General features: G+C 42.2%; 1 protein-coding gene across 2 annotated transcripts in view; it reads left to right on the plus strand.

Moving 5' to 3' along the window:
- LOC135115983 (unconventional myosin-XV-like) overlaps positions 1-12,070 on the plus strand; it is an 81,612-nt gene that overhangs the window by 54,755 nt on the left and 14,787 nt on the right. For both annotated transcript variants that reach the window (XM_064033182.1, XM_064033183.1), the window contains 10 exons: positions 582-836; positions 1,406-1,540; positions 1,988-2,155; positions 2,567-3,093; positions 3,299-3,702; positions 5,331-5,500; positions 5,766-5,891; positions 6,410-6,538; positions 6,799-6,905; positions 7,257-7,407. In XM_064033182.1, the coding sequence (XP_063889252.1) occupies positions 582-836; positions 1,406-1,540; positions 1,988-2,155; positions 2,567-3,093; positions 3,299-3,702; positions 5,331-5,500; positions 5,766-5,891; positions 6,410-6,538; positions 6,799-6,905; positions 7,257-7,407 (2,172 nt within the window). The remainder of the gene's footprint in view (positions 1-581; positions 837-1,405; positions 1,541-1,987; positions 2,156-2,566; positions 3,094-3,298; positions 3,703-5,330; positions 5,501-5,765; positions 5,892-6,409; positions 6,539-6,798; positions 6,906-7,256; positions 7,408-12,070) is intronic.

The raw sequence follows: 12,070 nt of genomic DNA on the forward strand, positions 1-12,070 counted from the left end.
AGCTATGAAAAGGAAACCCCAAGAACACACCACATACTGCAGATATCACCAATTCCAATAAGCTTCAGCCAAAACAGACACATTATTACCTTAAGAGTCTCCTACAAATCAGGCATTACATCTGGCTCTGCTGTTTGGTGTGGTGTTGCCTCAGCTAATCATGTTGTGGTCAGTATGTTCAGTTGGCATTGAAAGTCACTTAACCTGCCTTGCTTAATTCCATTGTTTTGTTTTTTTCATTATGTTAAGTCTGATTTGCTGACTGTGTTTCTTAATTATTTTTTTTAAGTTTGGTAAAAGATCGGATGTCCCTTATCAGAGGACTTAAGACCAGGAAAACATTAAACAGTGAAAAGCAAAGCAAGTTAGCTGGCTTAAGACTGTAACAGCGGTAATGGCAGGCTTTTATATATATATATATATATATATATATATATATATATATATATATATATATATATATATATATATATATATATATATATATATATATATATATATATATATTTACCCTTAGCCACTACCCCTCTTACATAAAAAAACACAAAAAACTGCACCTCATCTTGTGTCGTGGTGTCCAGGTTTCCTTCCAAGAGCCGGAGCAGAGTGAGTTGTGGAGCACTGAAAAGGCAGCAGCAGGTGGAGGAGCTGAGGGAGGTGCTGGTGGAGGTGATCAGAGATTTATGGGGGGAGCACCTTTGTCCCCACCTCCTCCTCTGGTCATGCCAGGCTCCATGATGGCCTCACCCCCCATGTTCTCCCAGGCGGCTGCACTCTCTTCTCCTGTTGCTGAGCAGTCGCAGAAGAAACACTCAAATGCATCTGATGATGCAAAGGTATGGTGCTTCTGTCACTCCTCTTTTTTTTTACTAGTCTTTCTGTAGGTTTAGTCAGTTAGTGTAGCTTTAGAGTTCGATATTAGTGAGATGTAGAGTCAATTAGTGTTGAGGATAATATTAGTGAGGTTAAAATAGTCATAGCACAGCCTGTGTCAGTCTACCCTTAGACTCAGACTTCACTAGTGTGCTGAAGCTTGACAGTTAAATATCATAGTGACTATAAATACACCAGAGTGTGGAAGAGCATATCAGAGTGTAATAATAGGTAGATAGGTAATGTTCAGAAGTGATATGTGGGAGCACTAGAGGCTAAACTTTTTCACATTAGAGTGCTTAAAAAGTGATAGTTTCTTTAGTATATAATGCTTTAGTGTTTAGTCACCAATACCAGAGTCCCATCATCACCATATTCATTGCTGCTGCTTTAAGACATACAGCTAACACCACCACCACCACCACCACCATCTTCACCACTGCTTTCCATGTTAGTGCTAAGGCCACCACAGCCTCCACTGCTGCTACTATCCTTGCACTGGCACAGCACATTCCCATCTCCCACTGGCCAGATGCTGCACGACTTTAGCATAGCACAGCAGCCTTCCGACGGACAGCCCCAGGGACAGCTGCTGAGCCCCACTGAGTCCCCATGGGGTGGTGTAGTGCCCCCACCTCCCCCCATGCCCACACATCTTAATCCTGAGGTGAGTATGGAGTAGATGTCGGATAAGGAATAGTGTTATTATGAAGGAGCAGAGGTGAACCAATGTGTGTTGTTAGGCCTTGCTGTGGAAGTGTGTGGCCATTGAGAAAAACTGAGTAAAACTTTTAAGGAAATCAGTCTTCTTGAGGTTATATAACCAATAGAAAGCTAAAGATAACATACTGCAAACTACAAAATAAAGGAATTTAAGATTACAACTCCACCAAAAGACATCTCCATCATCCCACAATGAAAAAAAAAAAAACTTGAAAAGAAGAGAGCTTATGTAATCAAAGGAAAACTAGAAAACTAAAGACAATTCACCAGAGATTAAAAAAAAATAAAGGAATTTAAGACTACAACTCTTCACTAAAGGACGACTCAACTGGTATCCTTCTATCTACACTCTCTGCTGCTTTCCTCCACCTGCATGTGTTCTGTATCCCAGGAGATGGCGGCGGGAGGCTTCCTAGACCCCTACCAGCGTGCTAAGACAGTCAGGATTGGCAAGTGGCGATGGCCTCCCCCAAAAGGAGAAGAGGACCCCAATGACTCCTTCCTGCAGTTCAAGATCCGCCAGCAGTCCAAGAAGATGTCCAAGCATGGGGAAGGCAAGGTGAGTGTTCTATATATTGATTTAATCCTAGTCTTCTATTTCCCAAGATTTAATACTGCAAAATGTCTTCAGCCTTCCTCTCTTCCTCTCTCACTTTTCCTTGCTATCTCAATTTTAAAGATGTCTAAGCAAGGGTGAAGGCAAGGTGGGTATCCTATACTGTATATTAACTTGTTTCAGTATTACTCATAGTCTTTTATTTCTCAAATATTTAACACTGCAAAATGTTCTCTCCATCCTTCTTCTATGTCTCTCATTTCTCTATTCCTGCCTTAGTTCTCTTCTTTCTCCCTCATTCCTTTGCTATCTCAGTTTTAAAGTTCTCAGGAGTTGTCTTTCACTTTAACAAGATTGCCAATTTTGAGAATACATTCCATAAAGTGACCATTGTATTTCCTCACCCTCACTCAGGACGGGCAGCGGTCAGGCAAGGAGGAAAGCTTCACCATCGAGTGGGAGGAGTTTGAGGTGGGCGCCCCCAACACCAGCAGCAGTGCAGAGCCATCCCCTCGCAAGGAGTCCTCACACCAGCACAGCACACATCAGCACAGCTCACACCAGTTACACCAGGCCTCCCAACACCAGCACAGCAGTCAACACTCACAGCACATCAGCCACCACTCACACCACTATTCCCAGCACTCCAGTCACCACCAGTCAATGCAGCATTCTGGCCATCACTCCCACCACTCATCACAGCAACACTCACACTCACAGCAGACTAATGGCCACAGCCACAGCCATGCCCACAGTGCCCACAGCAGCCACAACACCTCCAGGGACAAGATCGATGGCAAGGAGAAGGGTGCCAGGAAGAGAAGGGACTCGTGGGGTAATCCTGTTGATGATGCGAAGAGCAAAGAAGGAATTGGGAAGCTCAAGATCTCTCGGGAAATGAGGGAGAAACTAGAAGCCTTGACGTCCTCTCATCCTTCAAGGTAGGCAAAGAATGAAGGTGTTGAGTTTATTTTGAATGGTCTGTCTCTTCTTCCATATAACAAATAAGAAAAAAATGTAAGCAAAGAATAATAACTAAGATTTCTAATCAACCTTCTTTCATTCCTCATAAAAACAACAAAAGAAAACACAATAAAGAATAATCACTTAATACCAAATCTTCATACAGTATACTTTCACTTGCAGAGCTCAGAAGGGCCCAGTCGTAGCTGCACAACAGCAGAAGCAGCAGACAAGAGGCATCAAAAAGCTGGAGGCCCACCGGCGCAACCTCCTGCAGCACCAGCTTGAGGGGGACAACTGGGGCTCTGTCAACTCCATCAAGAAAATCAAGCCAGAGAAGGGAGGCTCCGTACCACCTCCTCCCCCTGTGGCGCCAGCTAACATGTACCTCAGCCGCCGGCCACCATCACCCACTGCTTCCTTGTCATCCCAGGAAAGCACTCCGGTTATTCCTCAGACTCGATCACCACCTCCACCCATCCAGCCGCCCTTCCGCTCTTCTGCCGCTCATGATTTTGTGGATTCTGCCTCTGAACGTCGCCAGTCTGTGTCCACAATGCACACAGAGAAGACGGAGCACTTTGAATGTGAGTCCTGGTCTTGGAGTGGCTTGCCAAACCTTTCCTGCTTTCCAGAATCCAGTGTTCTTTGCTTATTAATAGCAAGTAGGATTAGTAACTTCTCATATCTTGTTTGGTACATCAGAATATTCCTCTGAGTATGAAGGAAATAAGAACACAGGAACATAAGAAAATAAGATGAGATACAAGGAGCCATCAGGTCTACACATGGCAGTCCTTGTAAGAAACAAATCTATCTGTTGTAACCCTCCTGCTTACCTTTAAGGGAAGGCAGAGGTTACGCAGGAACTGCACTAATTCTTTATATAACAAACACCACAAGGTTTAAATCCAGGTAACCGAGAGTTAAGGCCGGGGTTCTCACAGTGGTGTAAGCCACAAATGCAGTTCATAAACGTTAACACTAATTATTAACCAGTAGTTAACACATTTCATGATACTCGCAAGCAATGTAAGACCAGAATTCCAACACATATTAAAACATATAATGACCTTTCGATAAATCTTGACGTCACTTTTCACTTTATGTTAGCAAGCTTTTATCAACCAATCTCAGGTCATTCAGTAACTTATAACACATAGGTAAGGACACATATAACATAATCACATAAAAGAATAATCAAATGCAACATTAAAATGTTAGCACTACATGCGAAGTGCTTTATATCAACACATGGTAAATGACATAAAATATGTGGGGACCACAGTATACTGAAACAACATTTTAAATCGAGACACATAAGGCACTTAGGAAAAATCTTTTAAGTATTACTTACGACCAAGACAAGGCAGAGAACGACTAGGAGCTTCATGGTGCTGTCGAGGGGAGCACCTTCCAGGAACTTGTAACACTCCACTCTTGGAGTCTACTTAGGTCTGAGAGAATCATTCGCTACTTCGCCTTATATTCCATTTTGACGATGGCAACGTCGACCTATGTACATTGCTATCTACTACTACATAAGGAGTTATCCTTAAGGTTCAAAATCTAACTAGTTAGTACACTCATCTCTTCCTTCACTCCACACAATCACCAGGATACTTATACTTCACTGTAGGTACGTAAGAAACATGTCTCATAGGGAGTCTATGGTTAACCACCTTTACACGCGAACATATATGGTTTTTCTATGTACTTCTAGTTTGTGCATTATTGAAGTGCTTTGTGAAGTCAGCGACTGTAAGGTAACTTGATCACAAGATTGATTACGAATAGGCTAGGTCCATTAACTACACGGCCTTAGTGACCTTTACTCGGCGCTCGGGTGCCTCGTCATCAGGGCAGGCACTGTCCTGTTCGTGTGACCAGGGATGCCGTAAGCCTCACAAGGGGTCACAGCGATAACCAGTGACCTCTGGGGCAATGGGTGGCCAAGGCTTGGGTGCTTTGGCAACAACACACCCTCGGCTTGGCTACGACATATCCATTTCCACCTATCATTCACATCCATAAATTTGTGTAATCTTTCATAAATTTGTCTAATCTTCTTATGGATTTGTCTAATTTTTTATGTAAATGTGTCTAATATCTTGTTTGGTAAATTAGATCATTCCTCTCACAGGAAATAAATTGACTAGTATGTATTCATGTCATATATATTTACTAACTGTTTTTGTTGTATTATCATACCCAGTGGAGGAGTCATCAGAGTTCCTCCAGGCAGTGGACAGCGCGCCAGTGCTGATTGATGAGGAGCTGGAGAAGAGGTCTTACGAGGGACTCAAGACCTGCCTTCTGCCGGCCCCTCACACCACTCACCTCACCTACAACCGCCGCCCCTGGTCCCTTGTTCTCAGGAAGGAGGTGAGTGTACCTTGGTCTACCTGCCTGTTGTCTTAAGAGTACACTGTTTGACTTGGAAATGAGAACAAATGGTGAGAATTTTCCTTATCACCTCACTCTTACTCCTCCTCTCAACAATGCCTTCTCTCTTCATTTCTCATCCTGTATCCACCTTCATCCTCTTATCACCTCACTGTCATCCATTCTTCCAACATTACCTTCTCTCTTTATCTCTCATCCTGCACTCTCTGGCATCATCCATCACTCTCTGTCTCTCCTCCTGCAGCTATTTGCCCCTGGGGAGGTGCTGCATGGGGAGGCCCTGCACCTGGTCTTCTGTCAGGTGGTGCTGGATGTCTACACGGGTACCACGCCGAGGATCACACCAGAACAGCAAGTGCAGATGAGGAAGGTCAGTTGAAAGATCCATTATGTCAAGAAATGTGAAGAATGGTATATTTACGGGGACATCAGGTGTATTACTGACTTAAGGTGTATTGTTAGGTGATATTCTCAAACTTTGCAATGTCTTATCTTGAGTTTTCATGGTCTCTTGTGGAAGTTTTAAGGGTTTTCAAAGGTTTTTCAGGATTCCAGGGATAGTTTAACAGTTATTCTTTATCTTCAAAAGGAAAAATCATATGTGAGATTCTAACTAATCCCCTTCCCCTAGTCTTAACTACTTATCATGGGTTATAGGGGAAGTTGTAAGAATTTTCAGGGTTTTCAGGATTCCAGGAGTAGCTTAGCAGCTATTTTACACTACCAATTGGAAAAAAAAACATGTAATTACCTTTGTGGCCTTTGAAAGCAGTCCTGGTGAGAATAGTGTTTAAAAATATAGACCATTGTATTTGAAAGATAACTGTTCTCTAAGCTCTCAAATAGGTTATTGCTAGTATTGATTCCTTTTAATATTTCAACTCACAGATGCTGGACAACCGAGGTATCACTCCCAACAACACCTTCTCTCCACACCACAAGAGTTCAGTCAAGAGAGAGATCATTGAACTTGCAAAGACCTGGCCGCTGTACTTTGCTGCTATCTTCCCTGTTACTGTGAGTAGCAATGCCTTATAGCTTATCCTTGTTTGTCACTCACTAACTTCAGCATGTGAGAGGCTGGTTAAGGGTTAATAATATTTTGTCTTATAGTGTTTAGTATCTTATCTTTTGTATGTGAGAGGTTGGTTTAGGTTTTATTGATATTTAATGGTGTTTGATGTTGGAAGTAAGGTGTAGACCCTATATTGTATAAAAAGAATATTGTTATGAGTGTCTGTGTGTGATGGTAATTGCTGCCTGTGTGTCTGGCTCAGGGTTCACGCAAGACTGGAGAGGTGGAGATGCTGGCAGTGTCTCATTCTGGAGTGAAGCTGCTCAGGAGGGAACAAGGACACCACCTCACCATTCTCAGCTCATACAAGTAAGTGAACTCAATCCCTGCCTGCTTGGACATTCTCATAATGCCTTGTTTTTTATCAGATCCTTCAATCTTGTTCTATTCTGACCATTGACCCTGAGAATCTCTCTTACATCACCCTTGTTACATAACCTTTACCATTTTATATCCTTCTCTTTCCTTACATACCCTGATTTCTGATCCTGACAATCTTGCTCATACCTTTGTTACATCCCCTATACCACTTAGAGACATCCATCAGTTCCTTTCTGAATCTTCTCGTCCCCTCCTGACCACCTGAGAATTTTGCTTACCCTTGCTACATCTACTATTGTCTTTCCTCTGCTTACATGTACCTGTTCTCTCCTTCCTCAGCCGTGTGGAGGAGGCTGAGTGTGGGCGGTCTGGGTCCCTAAGGCTAGTGGTGGGCAGTGGCTCCAGTGCTGGCACCAGGATCATTCTCCACACACCGAGAGCCAAGCAGATCGCAGCACTCCTTGCAAAGTACCTCAGCATTGACCATCCAGTGAGTACTCCTTTGCTTCTTGGTTTGGTCCTGTCTTCCTGTATTCTGTGTGATAAGGACCCCTGGAATTCTCTGCCTGTATATTTCTTATTCTTATCCTGCCTTCCTTTATTTTATGTGGCAGTAAAGAACTCTGGAACTCCCTGTTTGTGTATTTGTTCTTATTCTGCCTTCCTTTATTCTGTGTGGCAGGAAAAAAATTTTGGAACTACCTGTTTGGTTTGAAGTTCCTATAATATCTTTTTTTTTTTTCAATAATACTTTTCATTTATCAAATATAGTAACTTTCTATGCATTCTAGAGGCTAAGATGTGATGGAATGCTGTTATTATTATTATCATTATTATCATTATTATTATTATTATTATTATTATTATTATTATTATTATTATTATTATTATTATTATTAATATTATTATTATATTGTGCCTTTAGTCAAGGAAACAATGTCAATTCTATAAGAAACACGCACAAGGAGTTTGTAATTTTTTTGTTATTAGGGAAAAATATAAATTGAGCACTATTAGAGAGAGAGAGAGAGAGAGAGAGAGAGAGAGAGAGAGAGAGAGAGCACTTTTTAAGGAATTTATTCCTAAATAAACAGGAGCAACAAAAAAAAAAAAAAAATCTGTCCAAAGACCCTCCTGGCCGGAGAATCGAATACCTGGATCTCCAGCTTGAGAATCGAGCGCGCTATCCACTGCGCCACCCAGATGTATCTATGCGTGTGTGAGTTTAAGTGTGTGTGTGTGTGTGTGTGTGTGTGTGCTCTGTCATTCTCCTCTGCGTGGGAACTTGATATTAATTTTCGGTTCAACTTCCTCTTATTTCCTGCGGTGGACGATGTGAGGGGTCAGAGTTCACTTTCTGGCAGAGGGTTCAGCGGCCAGGACCTGACGAGAGAGAGAGAGAGAGAGAGAGAGAGAGAGAGAGAGAGAGAGAGAGAGAGAGAGAGAGAGAGAATGGAAGTGGAGGAGGGGAGGATTTGTTAGGAGAAAGAGGAGGTGGAGGAAGGGAGAAATTGATGGAAGTCAAGAGGAGGAGGAGGAGGAGGAGGAGGAGGATAGGCCAGTGGCGTTGTCCTTCCTCCTTTTGTAGGCATGGGGAGGATGGAGGAGGAGGAGGAGGACTGAAGGATAGGACAGCGGCGTTGTCCTTCCTCCTTTTGTTAGCATGGTGAGGGTGGAGGAGGAGGAGGAGAAATAGAGCCACCGGAAGGTATGAATTTCCACTTCCAGTATTGCTGTTTATCCTCCTCCTCCTCCTCCTCTTGGCGGGACGGTGGTTAGCGCGATTTACATTCAGGAGGGCCAGGGTTCGATTCCCGGGCCATGTCAGAAGTCGTTGGGCGGATTTTTTTTTTGCAGTGTAGTCCCTGTTGATCTAGCAGTGATTGGGTACCTGCTGTACGTCGGGAGCTGTGACCTGCTGCTAAGTGAAGAGAAACAGTCTTAAAAGAAAAGAAAAAAAAAAAAAAATATATATATATATATATATATATATATATATATATATATATATATATATATATATATATATATATATATATATATATATATATATATATATATATATATATATATATATATATATATATATATATAGTGTGGCATGATCATCTTTGGCTGGTCCTCCTCCTCCTCCTCCTTCTCCTCCTCCCCCTCCTCTTCTGTCCTTGCAGTCATAATCTTCCCTTCATTTTCAGTTTCCTCCTACGTCTTCTCCTCCTCTTTATCTTAGATCTTCATCTTCTCTTTTACTTGCAAGTATGATCTTCCCTTCCTTTGTTTCTTCATCTTATATTCTCCCCCTCCTCCTCTTCATCTTAAATCTTCGTCTTCCACCTCCTCCTCCTCCTCTCATATCATTGCATTTATAATCTTTCTTTGTTCGTTTTATCTATACATCCCATCTTTTTGGTGTCATGTCTTAAGTCTGTCCTTCTCGTACGGTGAGAGAGGAAAGCGTTACAGAATACACTCCGCCTTAGTACACGAAGACGCTCCGCCAGTATTCTCAGTTTTCTCACGGCGCGGAAGTCTGCCATTAGTCCCGTGGTGGCAGCTTCCGGCCCTGGCGCCTCCCCTAGTCCTGGCAAAATGTGTGTGTAAGAGAGAGAGAGAGAGGGAGAGAGAGAGAGATTTATCCTTGGAATCCGAGAGTATGCTTTCGTTCGTGTAATAATACGAGGAACAGAAGGAAGACGTAGAGGAGAAGGAGGACGGCAACGAAGAGGAGGAGGAAAAACAAACCATAAACAGCAGAAGACAAAATAACTAGTAATAAAGACATTATATTGAGAAGAAGGACGAGAGAATAAGGAGAAAAAAGGGGAGGATAAGAATGAAACTAACGATAAAGAGTGACAAGGAATACAATTAGCTATACCCTCCTCTCCTCTCTTCTCTCTCTCTACACCGCCCTCTCCTTCTTCTCCCTTCCCCCTCTCTTCCTCTTCCCCCTCCTCCTCATTCCATAACAATCAGTTCTTTGCTAAACACCACCTCTTGAATTCGTGTCTCAAGTCAGAGAGCTCGAGTCACCGCGGAGCTCGTCTCGAAAACACTACATCATCTGTTTCGGTTTAAATTGAAGCCACTTAGGTACCCGAGACATTAATTTAACAAAAAAGGACTTTGTGGTCTCTATACTAGCGAGGGACGCGTATGTCCGTGCCTCAGTGCTATCCCGTAGTGAGTGATCGGAGGAAATGTTACTGAGATCTGTGGTCAGCGCGTTAAGTGGCGCCAGTCAAGGGGACGAAACGAAGGTGAGTGAGTGCTGGTGGTGGATTAGGATAGAACGGTTCGAGTGTCATGTTTTCAAGGTTCTTATTGTTGAGAGAGAGAGAGAGAGAACCTAACAGTCAACCTTGATAATTTTGACAGCTTCCATTTCCCTCCCTCTCTCATATTCCATCCTGTTCTCCCACACGTAATAGTAGCAGTGAATACTTTACAAAATAGTCACGTTATAGATTTTCTAGTACTTGTTCTCATGCCATTACTGTAATTTCACCCATTCACTGCCTCATAGATACCAGAATATTAGTTGTCGTGTCGTAATGAGGACTGAATCGACTTTATCTTGCTTGATCGTAAGACATAATGACGGAACAAATTTTGGGAGCGTAATGAGGGAAAATATAACAATAATAACTTATGATAACACCTGATATGTAGGAAAAGTAGCGTACCTGTGTGTAACGACGCAGTAATACTATGTGATAACTCTAATAACTCCAGAAGCATCAGTATACGAGAAAAGAGCGTCTAACTCCAAAATAATAACAACTATGTATTAATAACCATTTAATAACTCTGATAACTCTAAAGCATCACACTTTTTCAGGGCTATTAAATAAACTCATAACAGCTAAATATAAAAAAAAAGCGTCAACTCCAAATTAATATCTACACAATAATAACTATTTAATAACTCTACACCATCATATTCCATCTCAGATCTTTCGTATTCAAATTATCACGTGTTTGGTTTGACCTCAGAGCATTTTATAATTTTTTTCCTTAGCAGTTTTATTCAAGCATTGCTCTGTGCGTGCTTGTGAATTGATAAGGTGGCGAAATTGCAAGCAAGGAGTGGTGGTGGTGGTGGTGTTTTGAAATGCGAGACTTGCGAGTGGACGAAATGACCGGTGATGTTGGTGATGGTGGTGGTGGTGATGGTGATGGTGGTGGTGAAGTAACAAAATTGTGATGGGTGTGTAGGTGGCCAAAATAGAGGCAGAAGAAGAGGGAACAATGTGTGATTATGGAGAGAGAGAGAGAGAGAGAGAGAGAGAGAGAGAGAGAGAGAGAGAGAGAGAGAGAGAGAGAGAGAGAGAGAGAGAGAAAATTAAATCGTTTTCCTATTCCTACTATTCCTCATAATCTTCGTCTTATTATTTACATTCTCACTTCAGTCTTGTGTCCTCTTCATACTTCGTACATTCTCACATTCATAAAGCACCCTTCATCTATTTCATGCCATCATCTACTACCCCTCTGTACCATCGTCCTTTACAGCATCCCTCCTCTCTCCTCTCCTCCGCGCCCTCCTTCACTTTCAATATCATTACGTTGCCTTCCCACTGCTCAGTATATAAAACATGCTACACGCGTCCTTTCCTGTCAGTAGCGCGTACCGGAGAGTGCGGGGAGGAAGGAGTGTGTTTGTGCATACGCGTCTGTGTGTGTCGCCTCTTGAAACTCTGTCGCTCGCTCGCTCGCTCTCTTTCCTCGTCTCGTGATGAAGACAATGCATTAGCGCTGATTATTGTAACAGTGTATCATAAAGTGGTGGGTTTTATGCTATGGAAGAAATTTATTCAGTGGTTTGAAAAGCAGATGAGTGCTTTCATATGAGTGTTTAGAAATTTACTCATGAAAATAAGGTATAGAAAACAGTCTGTGATGTTTCAGTGCAGGGAGTGATATATATTTTGTGTTTTGATAATTGAGATTAATATATATATATTTTTTTTATTCGTCTCACTTTTTTCTTATCATTGTGTCTGTTTTTATACTGTTATCACCATCACCATTCTTATCCCTCTCCTTTTCTTCCTCACCCACATCACCATCCTTATCCTCCTCGTCAGCACATCATTATACGAGTAATGCGTCTCCCTCCTTCCCTTATTTTTTTCTATCAAGTTCTCATT

The sequence above is a fragment of the Scylla paramamosain genome, chromosome 30 (genome assembly GCF_035594125.1).
Source record: "Scylla paramamosain isolate STU-SP2022 chromosome 30, ASM3559412v1, whole genome shotgun sequence".
In the NCBI taxonomy this organism is placed as follows: domain Eukaryota; kingdom Metazoa; phylum Arthropoda; class Malacostraca; order Decapoda; family Portunidae; genus Scylla; species Scylla paramamosain.